This window comes from Lagopus muta, chromosome 2, assembly GCF_023343835.1.
Source record: "Lagopus muta isolate bLagMut1 chromosome 2, bLagMut1 primary, whole genome shotgun sequence".
NCBI lineage: Eukaryota > Metazoa > Chordata > Aves > Galliformes > Phasianidae > Lagopus > Lagopus muta.
In genome coordinates, this window is record NC_064434.1 from 22,974,810 (window position 1) to 22,997,327 (window position 22,518).

Here is a 22,518-nt window from a genome sequence, read left to right on the forward strand (position 1 = left end):
AATTCATCTTTAAAGACATTCCCTTTCCCATTTTTACTAATCACTTAAAGTGTTTCTGGACAAGGTTTATAGGGTTTTCAGTTGAAACCCCAGGTGTATTACTATGAAAATATTCTAGTTTGCTGAAAGCTCCAGCAGTTTTACATTGGTTTCTACTTGCAGTTGGCTACTGGGTTATTGCTGTGGGCGTACTGTTTCTTTATCAATGTAGGTATGCTACTTAAGAAATGTGGGTGGTTTTCATTTCTTGTCTTTTAATGTTAGGGTGTTTTAGATTCTTTTTCATTTGACAGAATGATTTAAGGTTATACACAGACTTTGCAAACCTTTGTTGCCTGGAGGAAATTCATTCTGTAGAGGATTTATTAGCAAGATCTTATCAGACTGGACACCTTGTACTTTATGAGAACAATTTGTCCTCTTAACCTCCAGGGGTATGTACAGAGGAATATTTATGTTCTGAAGAGGCTGCCTTGGAAAACATGAAAAACAGGTGGGAAGGAGGCGAAAAGGGAGCTCATCTGACTTGCTTTGTTGTTAAATACATAATAATAATTAATAATTGTTAAATATCACAGGGAAATGAGCTGTTTACCAATAAGAAAGGGTCGTTACTGATGAAAAGAAATGGAAAATATATTTCCATGTAATGTAACAAATGCTGAGGCATACATACTTTTTTCCCCAAGCATTTCTTCTAGATCTGCAAAACCAGTGTTTAACACAGCCCAAGTATCCAAGAAGCAAAAAGAATTAAATTCCTCTTCCCCTTTTGTTTTATTTTTAAAGAGAATGTAAGAGTAAACACCATGACTTAAGACACTGACCTTTAAATTCTTTTGGTTCTCATCTTCCTTGTTTATAAAACACAAGAAGAAACTTCCTGCTTTTACCTGGGTAGTGAGAAGACTGATGAACACCTCTAAGGTCTGTAAGGAGAACTGATTTTTCCTCTCTTCAGATATTTGCCACAAAGCATGGTCCTAGACTATTCACTCAAATAAAGAATGAGCTAAGAAATTGCTGCAGTGTATATATATATATATATATATATATATATATATATATATATATATATATATATATATATAAGATAATTGTATTTTTGGAGTGTGAATCTAGTATGTAGAAGCTGAACTGTTGCAATTTCTACTGCACACATACCTGTATTTAAATTTGGAGTGAAATCATTTTATGCCTTTCTGATGAGCTTCAAAGTTGACAAGGGCTTAAGCTGTTTACGGCAATATACTGCATGCTAGGAGGTGTCACAGTAACTATCTTGAAATTAAACAAAGTGAAAGAATTTCTTCACAGTGAGGTGACAGAGCACTGGAACAGGCTGCCCAGGGAGGTGGTGGAGTCTCCTTCTATGGAGACATTCAAGACCTGCCTGGATGCCACCCTGTGCAGCCTAGTGTAGGGAGCCTGCTTTGGCATAGGGTTGGACTCGATGATCTCTGGAGGTCCCTTCCAGCCCATACGATTCTGTGATTCTGTGAAACAATAGCAAACAATTTCAGTTAGGATGCTGTTTCATGATCTGATTAGAATTTCTATGCTCCTAGTTAATATTCATGGGAAGCAAAGTTTCTGTTTAGTGGTATTCTGTGTTTACTTGCTCAAGGCAAATATAAAGAAATGCCATGAGATATCCTGCTCAGTGATTGTCAGGAATGGGAGTCATTAACATTTCATGATTGTTTGTGCTGGCTCTTGCATTCCATTCTCTGATGAAATACAAGTTAACAGCAAATTTCTTACAGATGCTGATCACTGATTCAATGTAAATGCAAATAATCCTTTGTCTGAGCTGTGATCTTTTCAAAATTCACAGAGGAATCTGTAATTGTTTCCAAAGAGACACTGGGACATTGTGCTATTCCATTTCCTACTTTTTTTAGCCATGCCAGACCCAAAAGTGAAAGAAGAGTCCTAACGGGAAGTGCTTTGGCAGCTGAAGATGGATCAGCATGTCCAGCACAGACAGCCTTGTCCTATCTGCCTTTCTCAGCCATAGAGCTTGTAGAGGTTGTGACGTCTGAGGTGCTGATAACAGCAAGAAATCTGTGTTTCTGTGAATGTAACCATTTTGCATTTAAAAGGGGAAAAATTGAGGCTTAGAGAAGTGTTAGATCTAATTCAGTTACCTGTTCTAACAATTTGAAATCACTGTGTTCTGATTGCCCTACCATAAGCTCGTTGACAACTCTCTTAATTAGTTTGTTTTCTCCATCTCTTTGCCTTGGTGAAGCATGTGTGCTAATGGTGCTGTTGATATGGTATCAGGATGCTTTCTGCTGCTGGATTTGTATCACCTTGAGGAAATTGAAAAGCAAGTTTAATGCTTCAAAGAAAGCAAAGCATTATTGTGAAAAACGATTTCTGAAGTTCAGTGAAGTTAAGGTATATACAACTTGATGTGTATAAACCCAATATGAAGCAGAGAGGAGTGGGTTTTCTGGATATAAATAAATAATTGATATTTGAGGAAAACTGGACTATAATTTGAAAATCAGCAACTTTAATGCATCAATTTAGGGTTCTGCTTGTGATTGAGACCACTCAAGAGACAGCACGCTTTATTTAATCAATAGTGTAAAAGGAGGGGAGTGACCTTGGTCGTTTGCTGTGGTTTTGCTTTTTATTTTTTTAAACTCCAGGGCATGAGATGAAAGTCACAAAATGTCTAAGTATTCTTGTTTGTATTCTTCATAGTGCAGGGTGTAGCATTATTGAAGACTGTTGTTCATTATGTAATTCTTTACGATGCTGGAAGTGAGCTTGGCTCCACACTCATTTGAGTCTCTGAAGGCTTCCTCTCAACGTCAGCAGCCTTTGTTTGCTCCTTTTATCACTGATATTGCCTTGTAACTGGCAAAGTGTCTCTAGGACTGAAGGTATATCCCAAGGTAAAAAGGAGAGACCCAGTTTGAACAAGATACTTAAATACCTTGCAGAAGTTTCCAGACAATTTCTGCATGTATGTACTTCTGTGATTTTCTTAAAATCAGTACAATGTCCATTTTTTCTTTTTTTCTGTCCTCTTCTTGTCAGGAATCTATTAAGTGGCTTCCCAAGTCTCCTAAGCTGTACAGTGGCCATAACTGGAGCTCCCAGGGCTCTCGCTGGACCTCATTAAAAGGAAAGGAAGGTTTTCATGGTGGTAACTTGTACAAACTCAGCTCTGCCAATGGGAAATGGAGGGAAGGAAGGATCAGCCCCGAGCAAGAAGCGGAAGAACTGGAGGATCCTGATGAAGACGTAGGTGGTTTCCTTTAAGTTGGGAGAGAGAATGTTTTGTGTCTGCCAAGAAACTACAAACCGTTCGAGCTGGGTGGCTGAGTGCTTTGGGTTTGTGAGAGGCTGCATTTGCCACCTCCCTGAAGCTCTAGCTTGTACCTTCATGTCTGTGCTTGTGTTTTGTAACAGATGGGGCAGAATTTTGTTCACCGTTTTATTCCTTTCTTTGCAGTTCGATGGTCCTAACTTCTAAGAGTACAATGCAGCTTGCACATGAAGACTTGTATTTTGCTCATTGATGAGATGCATACTTTTTTAAAGATATTTTTCCTACTTATGTCTCTAGTTGTCAGCATCTCTCCATCTCTTTTGAGAAAGTAGGTTCATAAAATCATCATAGAATCACAGAATGGCCTGGGTTGAAAAGGAACTCAAAGATCATCTAGTTTCAACCCCCTGCCCTGGGCAGGGTCACCAACCACTTGACCAGGCTGCCCAGAGCCAGGATTGCTCACAGCACTTACAGCTCAGTGCCTCCCAAGTGGTGGATGTACATGTACTACTCCACTGCACATGTATTTTTGTGCAGTGCTCTCCCAGGGTGCTGTTGTTTTTGAAAGACCTGGATGCTGCAGTTTCTCTTGCCTGCAACCAACCACATTTCCATCAGCAACATTTCCATCAGCATTTCAATCAGCAGCTTGGCTGTCTTTCATTCATGCCCTGGAAAAGGAGGTTGCCCTCTCACAGCCCTGTAGGGTACTGCTCACTAGGCTTTTCCAGAGGTCTATAGGAATCCTCTTGCTCCTTTGACCCCATGCCAGGCAGGACCTTGCCTTCCTTTCAAGCCCCATCTGCTGACACTAAGTTCGCTTCACCAGCCCTGCTCCCAGTCCTTGTGTGCAGGGCATGGCTGCAAGCAGATGGATCACAGAATGGTTTGGGTTGGAAGGGACCTTGAAGATCATCTAGTTCCAACCCTGTGCTATAGGCAGGGACACCTCCCTCTAGACCAGGTTGCTCATAGCCCCATCCAGCTGGCCTTGAATGCTTCCAAGTTGGGAGCATTCACAACCTCACTGGGCAACCTGTTCCAGTGTCTCACCACCCTCGCAGTAAAGAATTTCTTCCTAGTATCTAGTCTAAATCTAGGTCTCTTTTACACATCCCTGGTCTGCCAGAAGGCAATCTCTCCCACTAGAGAAATAATGATATATATTTTTTTAAATGTAAATTAAAGCTAAACAAATTCTCTTTTAACTTTAAGTGGGAATAGGAAGCAGTCATGTCTGGCTTGCTCTCATGAGGGTCAGTGATGCTTCTTTTCATCCTGACCAAACAGACATTGTGGGAAAGCTCCAACATAGATTAAGAGATAAAGTGTCCAGTGGGGTTTCTGTGCAGCTGCTCATGGTATTGCCACTGCCTTTGTAATTTTGGCTTTAAAGGCATTTGTGTGGTTTATTTTCAAAGGCATTGCCATTTGTTTGATGCATTGTTTTACTGCCAACAGAAGATATAAGGACAATGGTAATATGAAAATCTGATAAAATGTTACCCATCAAATTTAAGAAGAAAAAAAAAATCAGATAAATATAAATAAAGCAACCATAAAATGTAGACACAGTTGGAGGATCATGGCTGAATCTCTTTTAGCAACCTTGCCAAGCAAAACTGATAACTGGAAAATTTTATTCTATTTTGCAGACAGTCTTGTTTGAAACTGAAATGACTGGGAGGATGTGTTTTAGAATCATAGAATCACCAAGGTTGGAAAAGACCTCTAAGATCATCTAGTCCAACCATCCACCTATCACCAGTATTTCCCACTAAGTCATGTCCCTCAGTATGACATCTAAATGTTTCTTGTATATTTCTCTTCTCAAACCCTCATGGTTTAGCAAAGCGTGACATCATCTGTTCACTGTTCTGCACCTCAACATAGCTACATTCTACAACCAGGAGTCAAAGCTGCATTTGGAATGCTGCATCTATGAGGTTGCACATCCACTGGACCCTCTGGGATTGCTGCCAACTTTGCAGTCCCCCAACCACTGCCACTTGTATCTCAATAAAGTCAATCCAATTACTTCTTTTTTTCCACTAACGCAGCTGAACAAAGCTGGGACTCCCCTTTCACCACTGTGAGCTCAAATACAGAAGGACATTGCTGGATGGGGATGGGGAGCGGTGTGATGTCTATGTGCCTGTGAACATCAGGGTAATGCTGTGTGAATCCTGGCCCTGTAACTTCCACCCCCACATTGAGGTAAACCATGCCCACAGAAATAGTTGTACAAAAATATCTTTGTGTGCATTTGCTTTCAAGTTAGAGGTTTGCTTCAGTGAAGCAAATGATAATACGATAGAAAGGAGGAAATCCCAATTTACATGTAGCACTTGGGTGTCACATAGCTCTACTCTGTGCTGTTGCTTTGCTTACCTGTTTGATCTTTAACCCCTAGGAACCTATTTCCAAGTTTTCTGGCAGCCTCTTTGATAACGATGTTCATTTAAAAGATAAAAGAAATTCCAGAGCAGCTCTTCAAGACAGGCACAAGTCAGCAACGAAGGGGAAAACTGCTCCAGGGACAAACAGCAAGGCGCAGGCCCCTGTCTCAGCAGGCAGCTTACCTGGAGAGAGCAGCAGGTTTCTGGAGGAATCCAGAGCTGCAGATGGGACACAGCCTCCGCTTAAGGTAACAAACAGCCCTCTGTAGCTGCCATGCAGTACTGTCTTATGTTGTACACCCAGCTTTGGTCCATTGTAAGTCAAGCCAAAGTTACATGCAGGTGGACAGTCAGCAACACCTGCACATGCATGATGTGGGAGCAGTGACACGACGAGCATGACAAGCTTCCATCCCTTGAGAGTGGATAGCAGTATGCAGGAGACTTAACAGTGAAAGCTGTGAAGGTTTGGGCTGATATTTATGGAGGAATTGTGAGTGTATCACATCTCAGCATTCATTAGAGGATGTGAGGAGGAAACATGCCAGATGAGCTGTAGAAAGGGACAGTAGAAATGCAGAGTTGTGCTACGGCCCAAGATGCTGGGGATACAGCAGCAGAAAAGACAGCCCACGTGGTGGGACACCCACGCTGATGTCCTGTCATCAAAGCGTTGCTGACAGTCACTAGTGAATTCTTGAGTGTGCAGGTAAATCTGGGCTAAATTTGGCAGTTTTTGTTTGACTGACAGGGTATTTTCATGGCTTTTTAAAATCAGGAATGTCAAACGACTATGTTATATATGCAAGAGTAACTGCACATTTGTCAATTTTCAAAACACATCTGTGTTGAAATATTCTTAACTGTCAAATACTGAAATTATTCAAGCCTGAAATGTCTTAGAGAGATGAACCAAATCAGTGAAAGTAAAATCATTTTTTGTATGTGATGAATTGAAATGTGATTTATGTTCAGGGTCAGCTACTCTGCAACAAAGTATTTCTTGTGTTTAGCCTGATAGTGGTTTTAGCAATTTTCATGTTATTAAGTAACAAGAATTGTTATAGATTAAAGAAAAATTGACAACTTAGGGGAATAACTCTTGAATATAAGCTGTCTTTAGAATGTGAAACTAATTTACGTGGCCTTTGCTTTACATTATACAAATTCAAAAATTCATCTAAGTTACTGAGCAGATGTACTGAATTTTTGTCAATACTGGCAGGATAAGCAGAGAGTAGCAAGATGGATTACAATGTACGCTGCTTTAAAAAATATTGAAATATTGATATTTTAAGTCAGTGGTTACTGTTGAGTCTTCTGTTCCAGCAGCACAGACATGGAAAGTCTGTTTGATGAAGCTACAACAATAGCGCTCAAATTCAATTGCTCTCTCGAAAGAGTGGAGTAAATAATTCAGGCTGTAGATGAGGGACGATTCAAAGAATATTTTTTTCATAAATGTACACAAAAATGTTTACTTTTTGCTCCTAATGTATGCTAGTGTTGTTTCTATCATTAATGCTCAGTAAATTGGTGGGTTTTATGGGCTAGGTCGGTCTGCAGTTCTCCAGAGAGTGAAGAGTTTTCAGTCTGAAAACTCTGTGGACAAAACAAAATGCATTCAGTAAACAGCCTTATAAAGTTTTGGCATGTGAAAACCTGAATTTTAGGAATAATGCATTCTTGTAGTTATAGGAAAGTAAAGACTAGCTTTGGGTGTGCTGGTATTGAAGAATAGCACAATTTCTCTCTAGGCTAAGCTTTATATGGGATAAAACTGTTGGTGTTGAGAATAGATTTTCATTGCTTGTGTAATTAATGGGCAATGTTTTTATTAATCCGGCCACTTATCAACTATAATTCTTTTCCAGATAACCATTACTGTGTGCAGTCAAATGGGGAGTCTTGGTATTAGCATTGCTGGTGGAAAGGGCTCATCTCCATATAAAGACAATGATGAGGTGCATTTCATTACTCAACATTTATCTAGTACTTGTTAGAAAGAGACTGAGAAGCAGTTTATTTTTATTTATTTATTTATTCAGATAATGTGTTTTGTTGTTTGCTCTCTGAGGTTGTCCTCCGAGGTTGTCTTAGTATTAGAATTGACGAGGGGAAACATGGGCGACTTATTTCTCAAAGCAACAGCTGACAGTTGATTTTGATGGGAAAGCTCCTGGAGGAGTGGCATTGGATGAGAGAACCTGATTTTCCAAAAAATGATTTTCCAAAGACAACCACATGGCAGGAACACCATTGGCATTTTTTACCTGTGTCACTCTGTTTGCAATCCGCTTGCCTCTGCCATATTATTTGCTCATTCCTAGGAGCTAACTTGATTTAAGAGAACTGTTTTTTTGCATCTTCTCAATTATCATTTAAATAAATCCTTGTTTCTTAGTCTGTCCCCCATGGCATGGTGTAAACAATTAATGACTTTGTGCATTGTTGTGTGTACAGTCAATCATGAAAGCCTTTTTGCCTGCTAATACTCTAAGACTCTAGTTTCTACTTTAATAGAGGCAGCAGAACAACACATGAAAATTAATTGCTTCCCATTTGCTTGTTACAACTAAGAACATTAGAAGAAACCGTGAGAGGTTTGAAATGTGTTCTTTTGTTACCAGGGAATTTTGATTACGCGACTACCAAAAGATTGTCCAGCAGATGTGGCTGGGATGCAAGCGGGAGAAAGAGCGGCAGAGGTAGTTGTTTTGTTTGTAAATGTAGAGTGTGTTCTTTTGTTGTAAGCTGTAATTCAAAGCAATCAGATATGGGGAGCTGGAGATCTGGATTTAGGCTTAGCTTTTCAGATACTTCCCAAATTATTATGAAGGCTACTCTGAAAATAGTGCCTCCTATTTTATTACTTGGCCCACAACATCAGAGATGGATGTTGGTGGGGTGACAGTAAAGATTGAACCTTTCTGCCAATGTTCTGTTACATTTTGTTGCCACGTGACAGATGGCAGCAGAAGGGCACTCTGACAAAAGGCATCAGACATGGAAGTGTGCATATGAAGCAAAGGTGTGTCACTGAATTCCTCCACATGGGAAACTTTGCACCCACTGACATGCATCAACTATTACTGAATGTTTGTGGAGATGAAATAGGGATGTGAGCACAGTGAGGTGATGGGTGGTGCATTTCAACAGTGACAGCAACGATGTGAAAGACAAGCCATGTTCTGGATGGCTATGCAGAGCTGTCGTGCCACAAAATGAACATCCTTTATCAACTTATCTGGCAGATTTTGATCAGGAAACTGTATACAGAGCTGGATATTGGCTTCAGTATGTTGGAAATTATGGCGGCAACATTGGAATATTGCAGAGTTTGCAACAGGTGGATCCCATGAATGCTCTCGCAGGAATAGAAAGAACACTGTATGCAAGTTTGTCAGGAACTACTGAACCAATACGAGGCTGAAGATGATAATTTCCTGTTAAAGAAAAAGTGCAAGACGTAGCACTTGGCAGGGGAAGTGATGGATATCTGCTGTCTTTTGCAATAGAAAGGAGTGATCCTTCTGGATTTCCTGGAATTCATACCATCAACTCTGACCACTGCATCATGATGCTAACTAAGCTGAAGGATCAAGCTTTCAGAGTCAGGCAAGAGAAAAAGACAACCTTCCTCTTGCAGCCTGATAACACCAGACCCCATTTGAAGACTGTGCAGCACATTGCTAATCTTGGCTGGACTGTATTACTGTATAGTCCGGATTTGGGGCCTTCTGGCTTCCATCTGTACAGGCAAATGAAAGATGAACTGTCTGGGTAACATTTTCCTAGCAACGATGCCATCATTACAGCTGTGCAACTGTGGGTCACCTTCCTTTGTGCAGACTTTTATGAATGCAACATGAAGGCTCTTATTCATCACTGGAGAAATTGCATAGCTGATGGTGGTGACTATGTTGAAAAACAGTGTTTTGTAGCTGAGAATTTGCTCTATCAAATAGCGTTATTGTATTCTTTTGTATCTCTTGTAGTTTCCATGGAAACTAATAGAAGGCATTACTTTCAGAGTGACTTACATCTGTTGTTGATATTCCTTTTTATTACATTCTGGTTTTCTGATTGTTGTGTTCAATGTGCTAAATAAAATATTATTCACTTTAATGGCTGATTTGTAAAGGAGATTAGTGGCCTTGGTAAGCACAAACGCAATTGTATTTAGAAACTTTCTTTTGGCATTGCATTAGTTATATTAGATGAGTTTATTGCTGGTCTTACAAGTAAGTACAAACTATGTCTGCTTGCTTCTCCAAGGTAATTTTTGGTCAGGAGAGAACAGCTCAAAGTAACTCCACTGTTGGAGAAGGCATACAGTGCCAAGTAATAAACGTGTCTCTCTGGCAGCTCCACTCCCCATCTTTTCTGATCACATTTTTTCTGCACTCTGGCCTGCTCTTTGATTTTCACCAGCTGGGAAGGGTAGATTTTGAGTTTGACCCTCACATCCTGATAAAGTTCTGGATCATTTTACCTTTTCCTTTTTAAAAATGGATTATTCATATATATATTTTTTATTATTTTAAACAAGATGAGGGAGAAATGAAGTAATTCATTATTCATTTAACATCAACAGATCGTAAGGAAAAAGTCAAGATTTCTAGTTATTGTACCTTTAACTTCTGAGCAGTTTTTGATAGATATCCTAAAAATCAACAGATTTGCTCATGTTCCTCTGTGAGGTTTTAATTCACATTTATTTTTGGAGTCACTGAAATATACTATCTACTAATGTCTGTTAATGATGGAGGTTAAAAAAAAAAAAGGAGAAATACATTCCATACTGTTCAGTCAGCTATCCTACAAATAGTTGTTTTCTCTGTCTCCCACAAGATGGCAGAATCCTTCATCTATTTAAAGACCTGACTCGGTGTGTGTGGGAGACAAGAAAGAATTAATTAATTCAGGTGAACTGCAGGAGTCTGGTATTTTGATCATGATATGTTGTGTTATACATTCTTATTCTTGAACTGGCCATTTCAGCAGTTCAATTATACAGTGTGTTCAGCAGATAGGGAACAAGAATTGCAAATTTATTTGCTTTTGTTGTGCAGCCATATCTAACAAAAGGGTTAGGTGTTTGTAGAGTCACCTGAGAGGGAGGGTCTTGCTTTCCTTGAACAGCGTTTGGAATAAATGCATTTCTGTTGCTTTGTTTTTAAAGGGATCCCTAATTTCAGAACCCAACACACATGATGCTGGTCCTACTGAAGCTTCGTCTAAAGGCAGCCCCTTCCAGCCATTAAACCATGTCATAACAGTAAGTACAGTGACCACAGCAACTAACAAATCCTGCTAAATAACTGCGTCTTGTCTGTCATTAATTCTATCTAGTAAAGACAGTAAAGACTGGCACAAAACTTTCAACAGGCTGAGTCAGAGGAGAGCGCGTACCTGTTATCAGTGACCCTGCCATGTGTCCCTGCTGGTTGCCAATGCAGCCAGAATTCAACTTCTGGAAGTGCTCAGCTCCTGGTCAAGCACCAGCATAGCAGATCAGACCATATGAACCACTGTGGTTTAGAAGCTCTAATAGTGATGTCTATTCCCTTTGCCTTAATTTGTTGCCAGGATTCTAGCTGATGGAAAGAGCATCATCCCCAGGGCTCCTCTTTTAGAAAGGAGAGGTTGAGCTGCTATCTACAGGTGCTCATTTTTTATGCTTTTGCTTTAAGGAGAGCTTACATTGCAGGCTAAGACTGCTTGCCCATATTTTAGCTGGTGTCAGACAACATTGCCCCTACCTTAAACATCTCTAAAGGAAATGGCTGAGCCTCCAAAGTGTTTTTTAGAATTCTGATCCATTTTTATGCGATTCAGTAAAAAGTTAAGCTATCTAAAGACCTACTGCACTCAGTCATCTGCCTGCACATCTGAAATTCAAGCATTACTAGGAAGATAGGATGAAGATATTTGAATTATAAGGTCAAAAAGTGTCCCACTTGTACTGAGACTGAAGTCTCAGGCAGCAGCAACTGTGTTTCTTGCAGCAAATGCCAGAGGAATGCTTTGCTTGATTCCTCTTCTCCTAGCCTTTTTTGTCCTTTTCTAGCAATACCACCCACAACTCAGCTAATGGTGAGAAACAAAAGTTCGTGTTATATAAAAGACTCCAATCAAAGATGTATTTTCCTGTCTATGTTTTTGTGTTTTGTCTTTAAGACACACTAATAAATATTGCTTTTTTACTTAGTTGCTTAAAGAAATTTTTTATTTGCAGCTTTTGGTTCAACATCATCTTGTGAAACATTTAGACCAGTTTTATTTTCCAATTGAGAATGCTTCCATCATTTTCTTTTTCCTTTTTTTTTTTTGATCCAGCTGTACTTGATAGCCGTTTCTGTATGGTCTTAACCCACATGGCAGGAAACATGAGGCTTCCAGTTAGCGCAATCGATGTTGGTAGGGCTGATTCGTACAGTGCTAGTGGCCTGAATCTTTTGTAGCAGTTGCCTGGCTTTTAGTGTATTTAGCCAAAGAAAGGAAATGATCATTTCTTGTGTTCCTCTTGGTAAAACAATGCAGCAGGTTTTCCTGCCTCTTCCCAGAGCCCTTCAGCAGCAAAGGGAGGAGCAAGCAGACAAGACTATGGTAGTATCTCAGAGCAAAGCGCCCACAGGCAGCCAACTGGCTGAAGATGTTTCGGCTGTCAAAATGAGCGAGTGTGTAAATTCTTCTCTGGAGAAAAGTTGGTGTTTCTCTTTTTTATCAACATCTTTGTGCTGTAGCAAAATTGTGTATATGACTGCCTTTTAGCCTAGAGCAGGACATGTCAGTCTTACGGATTATGGGCTTTTCAGGAGCATCCTGCTGACATCAGGGAACTGGTCAGTGTCTCATCTCCTTCTGGCTTTACTCTGGTGAAATTCATCTTCGTCCTAAGTAACTGTCATCTGAAAGGTGTTTACAGTGCTTGCTGCTTATGGGAAACACGCTTTGCACATTCAGATAAACAAATGGCAGTAGATCATTAAAACATGACAGAATCTTTTCCTTCTCTAGGAATCAAGGAAAGTTCGTTTCCTTTGTATTTCTATGTTTCAAGAGAAACTGAGTGCACTTACTCCAAGGAATGATAGGAGAAAATCACAGTGATAAAGAAGTCAAGGGCTTCTGTTATTTTTCCTGCAACAGCTGAACTGTGTGCTGGATGAGCTGTTGCAGTGCCTCTCTTCTTTCTCCCACTCTACCATATCATCACTGCTTCCAGCCCTCCAGCAGGAAATCTGTCTTCATCTATTTGTTTTTACTGGATGTTAATAAACATCCCAAACATCCTTTTCACATATGTTATCTGTGGTAATACTGCTGTCTCTCATTTGCCAGCCATGGCCCTGTAGCCATTTGCTGCCATTTTCCATTCTATCTCCAAGCCTTCCACTCTGACAGTACAAAAGATGATGCCTCTGCCACATTAAGGTTTATTCTCTATTCTTCATGGTTTAGTTGCTTAAAGGTCTTTTAAAAGGCTCATTTTCTTGTTAACTAGTCCAGCCAAATCCAAGTTAGAATCTACAAGCCTGCCAGGTTTAAGAATTTTATGACTATATGAATGAGCAGTAATTCATTGGACAGGTAATGACCACTTCTTTCACTCAGAGCCATTGTTTTGCAAAGAGAAAAACAGAATTGCCTTTGTTTTAACTTGCAATTGTTTTATGGAAGAGTGGAGCCCCAGAACTTTAATTACAGCTCGGCACTTTTTGACATTCTGTGCTTTGAGAGTTGATTCAGTTACATTAATCACACCTCAAAAATATGGAATCTGTTTATTTTACTTTTTTTAGTATGTGAATATGACAATAAAAATATTTTAACCGAGCTTAAACTGAGTCTTTGGATTTTAAAACAGTAATCTTAAAATACAAATGTGCATCAAAATATAGCAGATTAGAACTACAACTATCCACATGCGCAGCCTGTGTGTAAAATACCGTCTGTCTATTACAGAATAACAGAATGGCCAGGGTTGGAAGGGACCGCAAGGATCATGAATCTCCAACCCCCCTGCCACAGGCAGGGCCACCAACCTTCCCATTTAATACTAGACCAGGCTGCCCAGGCTCCCATCCAATCTGGCATCCACAACCTCTCTGGGCAGCCTGTTCCAGCACCTCACCACTCTCTCTGTAAAGAACTTCCCCCTGACATCCAACCTAAATCTTCCCTCCAGCAACTTAAAGCCATTTCCCCTTGTCCTGCCGTTATCTAACTTTTCGAAGAGTTGATTCCCCTCCTGTTTGTGGGCTCCCTTTAGATTCTGAAAGGCTGCACCTTTGTATCCTGCAGCCTTCTTTTCTCCAGGCTGAACAAGCCCAGCTCCCTCAGCCTGTCTTTGTAGGGGAGGTGTCTAACTTTAAGAAATTAAAAATCAGTGATACAGATGACCAAATATTGCCAGTAGTGCCCATGCTGACTTTAAGAGAAGGAATACTGCTTGATTCTGAAATGTTTATTTTCAGTTCTCAATTTTTCTGTCTTCTTCCCACAGTACCTATATCCTGCTTTCCACTCAGACATTGAACTAGTTCTGCACAGCTTTTCTCCGTCAAAATATTTTCATCCAAGCCCTGGCTAAGCTTTTCAGTCAGCTTTATCTGACACTGAATGGAGACTGTTGACAGGTTTCAGCATCTTCTTGCACCTAATGATGTGTGTCATCATATCGTCTTGTCTGATCTGTTTTTGGGTCTGTAGACATCATAAAAATGTCTGTACTTCGGATACCTGGAGCTATAATAAATCCTTTAAATGTTTCAATCTAGTATTTCAGTTTAATTCTTAGTATAACTTTGTCCTATGAATTCCTTTAGATATTTTTTCATATAGTTCACCAGATATGATGTCATTTATATCTAGGATTTTCTGGGAAACTCCAAGTAATTTGACTGAACTCCACCTTCCTTGCCTAGTGCCCCTCCTATGGTAGATACAAAACTGCCTGACAAAAAAGAGAAAGGAAATTTGCTCTAAATGTGATGTGCCCAAATAGTGTATGTAATACTCACTGGGAAACTGATTAAATAAAGCTGAAAGCATATTTTTGCGACCCCAGTAATAAGTGAAGAAAATACCTGATTTTAATCATAGCCTCTAAAAGATATCAATCCCACGGAGTACATTCTAGGAGACAGCACCTGGAGTGAGCACTTGCTGAGAACATTAAGCCTGTAGGAAATCATGCTGGGCTGCAACAGATCTGGAATCAAATCACAAAGGAGAGCATGAGAATAGTGACCAGCTCAGGGAGGAAGGATGAGCTTCTCATCAACATCAGCTCAGGGCTGGTGTCACTCTCACTGCTGTCGTCAGGACTGAGACAGTGCCTTCAAAACTATAGCTCCAAAGCTCCTATGCAAGGCTTCAGCTGTGCTCATAAGTGCTGTGGCTGCTCAAGGGGCAAGGATGAACTGTGTCATCCTCCTCTGCACATTCCTCCTACCTTTTCTGCTTCCCCTTGGAAAGGGAAATTACTTCTTCATAACAAATACACCACAATTTCATTAAACCTCTTTCTTCATCTCTAACTTATATTTTCTCTCTGCTTTCTTTTGGGGAGAAGGCTGCTGTTATGTACCCTGTCTTTATTGACAAAACTTTATTAAAAAGAACAGGAGATACCACTTTTGTCTGAACCCTGGATAAATGATCAGTTCATTCTCTCCTATTCTTGTTGGGTATACTTTGGCATCTTTTTAAACTTGTTATTGAAAGTTCCAGCTGCATGCAACATAGTTTAGGCATGACTGAATGCCCTCCTTCACTCAGGTCAAGGAAGGAAACTTGATTTAGGCAGTTCCTTTTGCAAATACAGTCGTTTTCAACTTCAGTCTTTTGCACCTAGCAAGGACAAGTTTTCATTGTTTGGTGAGAATCTTGAATTTCCTTTTGTTGAAATCTGAAGTACTATTGCCGTCACCAGTGATGAAAAAATAATAAAATGAAGTATGAAATCACAATATGAATCATGTTTATATAAACCACTATAAATGCTCTCAACCATGTAGATTGTTTTGCTCGTTTCACTTGCTGAAGTGTCCAAATAATAGTCTTAGCACTGGTGTCAATCAAAATTTTAGTATATGTACTATTTAGATATGGGAAGCTGAATTAGGCATACATACCTATTAAAGATGTTTTCTAGCTATGGAATATTAAATAGTCACCTGCTTGAACTAGAGTCAAAACTAAGTCTGATTTTTCTTCCAAAAGACCAATCCAAGTGCTTTTCCAATCCCTATTCTTCAAAATTTGGGATCTTCCTTGTGTACTCTGGCTTTCTCTAATGGCTGCCTTTGTGCCATCACTCTCAGCTTTAAGGAGATACTTGCAACTGAAACATCATAGCCAGTTGCATATTTATTCCTATCCAGTGTCAATATGAATGAGTTTTTGCAACCAACACTGCAGATTGATTGACCCGACTTATTTAGACTGATTTGTTTCAATGCTTGTTGTAGTGGACTGTGTTTCAGTTGAAGGACTCCAACTTTCAGTGGAGGATAATAATCCATAAAATCAGTGTTTGAAATAATTTGATTTTTACTGATGACCAATTACGAATAAAAATAGAAGGCATCCCTTTTTAGTGTTTTAAGTCCTAGTGTTTATGTTGTGAAGTGCTATTTAGAGATGCAAACGCGGCAACAAAAGAAATTCCTATAGTGAATACATTGGTTTTGATGCAGAATGTGTCCCTTTTCAAATTTACTTTTTATGCACAGAAAATGTTTTTAAGGGGGAAATGGAGAACAGTAATTGGTTTAAAATAATTAATTACACTTTTTTTTTTTTTCTTAAAAAAAAAAAAAAACAAAAACCAACAACCACCACCCAACACTTATCTCTATGGTTTTGAATTGATAATTGCTTAATAGTGAGTTGATGATGGAAAGTGAGTAGGAGGACTCTGCAATTTCAACAGAAATATTTTGAGCAAGCTCAGGCACTGTTCGGTAAAACTAATGGGGTAAAACAATGGGACACTGCAGAATCCTGCTTAAACTGTCCTCCTAGACCAAGATTAACATTTTCTGAAGAATTACTGGTGGAAGATGAAAATTACATGCCTTCTTTAGGCAGGCGACTTTAGAGTTCAGCAGCCCATGCTGGAAAGGTTTTCTTTGTTCCCATTATAAATCTGTGTCTTGAACTGTCTGTAATGGGCACTGGAGACAGTTTGCTTCATCTTTACTGTGACATTTTTGTGTGTGTGAAATGTGTTCTGTCTGGGAAAAAAAAAACCACAAAACAACAAAAAACTCTAGAAGCAAAGTTACCAGGTAAATAGGGTGAAGCTGTGATTAGTGAAGATAAAATGCAGAAACCTGAAAGCAAGCGCATAAGGAATCCTACTGGGATTCTGGAAAGAGAAGCACTGAGTGTGAAAAAAGAATTGTATGAAAGGCAAAGAAATACAGTGAAAATTTAGCTGTTGAGTTAATCCTACTCTGATTTTTTCTGTTTGTTTGTTTTGTTTTGCTTTTAAACAAACAAAACAGAACTGGAATTAAAAAGGAAGTAGATGAAGCTTAGGTCACGATTTTGCTGCAGTCAGGGGGAATGTGAAGGTAGGGATGGAGAGCTGTAGGTTCCTAGGGAACAGCTGGGAGAAGACGGAAAACTCACACTGGTTACAATATGATGGTTTTGGTATGATGGGAGGTTTCTTATATCCTTTTGTTTTTGTTGTTGTTGTTTTTTTAAGGTCATGAATCAACAGCTTTTGATGCTAGATGTAGAGGTTTGAGTTTCCTTTCACTGCAACTAATCTTGGAAAAAAGCAAACTGTTTCTTAGCTGGGTTTGCTTCCAGTCTTCAATTTCATAGGTGTCACCGCTCACAGCCAGGTGATCATTAGTGCTAATGATGTAGTTGTGAGGAAATCTGGGCTCCTCCAAATCCTATCAGATCAATTAGCCGCTGAGAAGAGAACAGCTAGGGTTTGGGAATGGTAAAGGTTTCAGAGAGAGTAGTAAAGGAGATGAGATATGCAGAAAGCAGAGAGAGATGGAGGAGACGATTGTGCTTGGACCAGAAAATTTGGTTTGTTGTTGAAACTTGGTGATGAGTTTCTGAAACAGCATTAGGTGGGTATATGTGAGAGCTGTCATCTGCTTGGAGGATTCACTTGAGTTGCAGTGGATTAGCGATGAGCCAGTTCTGTTCTCTCCTCTGGGGAGCACAGATTTCCAGCCCTTGCAGCCTTTTTTGGGCTGAGAAGCCTCCCCCATAGAAAGTTGATTTGGTGCCAGTTCCTTTTTACACACAGCAGGATGAAAGATTAGATGGAAGACTTCCTCCAATGCTGCTTGTTTAATGAATGCCGTCAGTACAGGTTCCACAGCAGTGTTGCACAAGCATGAACCAGTGGGCAGGTGGATGTCTAACAGGAGATTGTAGTCTGTTGCACTGTTGGTGGGGATGGGATGCCTTCCAAGGGCTCAGCTTCAACTCTACAGGAGCTCTACAGGTGTGCGGTCTGCAGACCACATGTTTCAACTGTGGGTGAAGGGAGTGTTATTAAGGAAATGAGGTAAGTTTTCAGGGAAGTTGTGAAAGCCTAAATACAGCTTGCAGTGTATTGAACAAACGTATGAGGAGATGAAAAAGGTGATTTCATGCCAGAACTTGAACATTCTGTGGGATTTGTTCCTCCAGTGGCAATACTGTTAGTCTTGGATTTATGTTTCGTTCAGATTTAGTTAACTAAAAGAAAAATAAGACAATTTTTTATGGTATCTCAAATGAATGATCTCTAAAATAAAGAGTATGTCAGAGTGCCCTAAAAAAACGATCTCCAAAGGATCTTGGTGCCATATCAAAACTCTGTATATGCGTATGATGTGGTGGAGTGGGATACCCACAAGAACCTCATGTTACTAGTTTAAATTTTTAGAGTTAAGCCTCACTGACACTGGCTGTTGGTTTTTTTTTCCTCTTTTCTTTGTGAAGAAACATAAATCAAATCCACTTTGTGAGTGTAAAGCTTTGTCCCATAGTAGTATTTGAAAGTAGTGTGCAAGAAGCATGTTTCAGGAGAGACAGAATATTTAAAGAAAAGCTTTCTTATTGAAATACAAAGGCTGGTGCTGTGTATCATTGTAACTAACTTTAGATAAGGCATGGGCCTCATCTCTGTTTTTTGAGGTGGTGGAATTCTGCAGTATGACCCAGTACACCCACCTGTACGTATAGGATATATACTTATCCATATAGGATATGCATTTGCTGTAGCACAAAGCAGCTGGCTGTCACTAAGGAGGAAACATCTTTTAGCAATGAACATATCAAGAGAAATGTCCAGTCGGTGGAGATCTTGTAAATGCTGTGCAAATTGGCAGAAGTAAAATTTCCCAGTACTTTTGATCTATAGAGGGTTATTTAATGCTTCCAGTAATGTGTCCTCCTTAGTCTAAGCAAAAGAAGGAAGAAAGGAAGGAAAGAAAAAGGAGATATGAGGGCGTTCAATAGAAATGGGAATGTAACAGAAAAATATGGCTGGTTTAAAATTGGCTTGCATTTATGATACATTGAATCTGGCTTGATGTTGGTATTGTGGTGCCTATGTGTGGTGCAGCTGCCTGTGAGCTGGTGCCAGGCCGTGTGCAGGTGGTGGATCTCTGTGCATGTGTTGCTTCCCAAATCAAGTGGTGGATGGCAGTGCATCAACAGTTGAGTTGTATGGTGTCAGCATTAAGCGCTCTTAGAAGGTCTGAAGAAATGGAACGGGGTAACGGATACATAAGAACTACTGCCTTTCTTGAAAATTTTCTGAGTACTGGCAAGGGAGACAGTTTATTATTTGCCTGTTAGGTGCATGAACTTACTGTTTTATCTGCTTTTATTATTAAAATTTATTATTTTTAATTTGTATTGCTTTTAAGCGTATAGATTTTATAAAGTTATATGTATGTGTAGTTTTCATATTTTCATACTTATATAAAAGATTGTTTTAAAATAGACAAATTTTCCTTTCTGTAGAAGCTTTTTAGAAGTTAGCTAATGAGAAGAAAATACAGTTTATCTGAATTTTGCTTTAACTATCACTGCAGATTTTTGGCATAGAACAGTTCACCCCTCAGAAAGGCTTGCGGTGTTACATCTCTCATATACTCTTGCTCATCACCTGTACCTTCATAATACCAGTTCTAAACTCTTCCTTGCTCTTGATCTTACTCATTTTCTCTGCAATCTTTTGCATCTTCCTAAAGATACCTCGAATAATCCTCACGCGCCCTTCGACCTCTGATGAAGATACTGACCAGCTGCCCCCAGATCCAGATGACTTTGAGATGGAGGAGCCTGATGGCACAGAATGCCGCACCTACTCGGACTGTCTGAACAGTGCTTTTTATCCTCCCTAATAAAGTAATTTTTGGGAAAGAGTTTGTGATGATTATTTTTTTTCCAATTGTTCAACGGTATTTAATGTAGTACTGGAACCACTATGCCTTACTTGTAGGTAAAACTGTAACAGAGGATGGATTTGAACTGGGGCGAGGGGAGCACAACCCGTGTTTGTGTCTGGTTGCTTTGAGCTCTCCTTTGGCCAGAACCTGAATGCTTGAAGCAGTGTGCTCTGCGTGGGGTGGTGTGAATGTCCCCACATGCTGCAATGCCCTCCTGTAAGTGCGTTCTGTAGCAGCTAAAAGCAGTGACGGAAACAACAGATGATTTTCTACTCATCTGGAAACATGGTGAAAACCATTGTGTATATTTGTGTATATATGTATTTCAAATCTTGTGTCCATTTTGTGTCTCTATGGCTTTTCTACCTGCAGGTTCCTTTGAACTGTCCCTTTTAATATTGTTTTCTATAAGAATAAAAAATTGTTTTCTGTCTTATAAATAGTGTTGGCTTTTTTTCCCCCCCACAGAGAAATGTTATTTACATTGGAATTCTATATTTCAATAAAATGTAATAAAGAATAGTTTCTCCGAGTATATTGGTAACACAAATGTGCATTAGATTTGAGTAGCATCTGCAAGTTAGTTTTTATGAAATCTCATAAATGAAGAAATCATCTTACGCAGCTATGCATCTGTGAGTGAACTGAGAAGCAATTTCTTACCCCTGATGTATTATTTCTCCTCCTGACTTGCATATACGCAGAACACCTTAAATTTGCCTTATTGCAATATTCCATGTGTAAATATGTATAGGAGATGAACACTGAAGAATAAATACTCATGTACAAGTGTTGAATACTTTGATTCTTTTTCACTGCCATTTAGATTTCTAACTTTTTTTAAGAAACCTACAAATAACCTTTAGGAATCTTTCTCTGGGGTTCTGTGATGCTGCCTTAACTCAGAGGTGGCATCTTGTCCTGCTGGATTGGGTTGTAATGACTTCCTTTAATGTGCATAAAGTGTGCTTTGATGGTGTTTACTATTTGTACACAATTTCTTCTTCTGTGAAAATAATACAGTACTACAAAGCTCAGTGACCTGGTAGATCCTAATTGTTTATTCATATTCTGGATGGTTTCTGAGATGATCATTCATATATGACCTGAAGTGAGTGCTGTTAGCTGTTGTTACAGGAATTAGCAAGTTTCCAGGAGAGTACAGCTATCACTTGGTTAGGTCAGTATTTCCCACAGAGAAAATGGACACTTTATTTTGAAAACATAGGTGTGCAATAGCAGCATATCAAGATTTTTCTCACTTTCAGCTCATCCACCTACAGCTTTTTTCATTATTCTGCACCTCAGCACTTTAATTGAAGATAATTTGTCAGCAGTAGGAGTATTAAACTAATTTTTATTCATTTGTAAAACAAACATTAATAATAAAAGCTGTATTATTTGCATGAACATTCCAATTTGAATTAGTTTAGGTGATGTCAATATTAGAAATTGAGAGAGTCAGAGGGGCTATGCTAGGTCATCTCTCATGTGCTGGATCATGTTTTAGTGGGGATTTTAATTGTAGTTTTAGTGACTGGCAAAATGGCAAAACTTTGTGCTGTGGTTTTTGGATTCCTCTTACGGCTGTGGAAATCAAAACTTTTGCTATTAAAATAAGATGCTTTTAACGAGTTGCTATCAGTATTTAGAAAACTTTTTGACATTCGGATCTGTGATCTTTTTGACCAGGTTTATTTTAAAGGCAGATTGCCTCCTGCAGCATGGAGAATTTTGCTGTAAGTTTTTGTTGGTAACACTCTCTGTGGGGAAAAAAAAACAAAAAGGAAGTTCACAAATGAACTGTAGAAGATGACAGAAGAACCTGGGCAAACGAATGGCTTACTTTGATCCAATAGTTTTGGGGGTGAATATGCCACCCCAGAAAACTAAAGCCTTGGCTACGCATTTGAGGCTTTTCTTAAGCAAAACGTTCTGGTCTCTTCCATGGCAGGCGCTGGAGCAGGTAACGACATTTCACTTTTGTTCTACAAAGGAGGGACGCAGGTGGGGGTGAGATCTAGCATTGCTTATCAGCACTGAGTAATGTCACTGTCGAGGCTTTGTGTTTGATAAGAGTGGGCAGAGACAGGTGGTGAAAGCAAGGTGCAGTGGGAGTTGGTTTCTTAAGGACAGCTCATATCCTGCTCATGGCTTCCCGGTGCCGGCTTGGAGGCACCTGAAGAATGCTCATTGCTGCCTACACACTGAGCACTGGCTTTCCTTGGGTGCTTCTTGTTCCCAGCTGTGAGATGTTTAAGCCAGCATGTAGTGCTTTCCTAGTGTGTTTGGTTAACCACATGCTGTCAGTGCTATTTATTTGTTTCTGGCTTTGCAGGACGGCGTGGTGAGCAGTACCACCAAGTATGGGGAGGGGGTTTTTCGGTGATAC

At 39.6% G+C, this 22,518-nt stretch overlaps 1 protein-coding gene across 3 annotated transcripts; it reads left to right on the forward strand.

Moving 5' to 3' along the window:
* Positions 1-1,075: 1,075 nt before the first annotated feature.
* On the forward strand, positions 1,076-20,824 carry LOC125688961 (uncharacterized). Of its 3 annotated transcripts, XM_048935628.1 has the most exons (6): positions 1,076-3,264; positions 5,709-5,942; positions 7,569-7,658; positions 8,325-8,402; positions 10,880-10,975; positions 19,929-20,824. In XM_048935628.1, the coding sequence occupies exons 1-6, from the start codon at positions 2,986-2,988 to the stop codon at positions 20,079-20,081; spliced, it is 930 nt and encodes a 309-aa protein (XP_048791585.1). In that variant the 5' UTR covers positions 1,076-2,985; the 3' UTR covers positions 20,082-20,824. The 3 variants fall into 3 exon arrangements, with proteins under 3 accessions (XP_048791585.1, XP_048791586.1, XP_048791587.1); XM_048935629.1 differs by lacking the exon at positions 7,569-7,658; XM_048935630.1 differs by lacking the exons at positions 7,569-7,658; positions 8,325-8,402.
* The last annotated feature ends 1,694 nt before the right edge of the window (positions 20,825-22,518 follow it).

Excerpts from the sequence above, each read along its gene's own strand:
- LOC125688961 (XM_048935628.1), top strand. The coding sequence starts at position 2,986 with ATGTACTTCTGTGATTTTCTTAAAATCAGTACAATGTCCATTTTTTCT. Across the intron at positions 5,943-7,568 it reads GGACACAGCCTCCGCTTAAG|ATAACCATTACTGTGTGCAG; the intron begins GTAACAAACAGC and ends ATTCTTTTCCAG. Across the intron at positions 10,976-19,928 it reads CATTAAACCATGTCATAACA|ATACCTCGAATAATCCTCAC; the intron begins GTAAGTACAGTG and ends ATCTTCCTAAAG.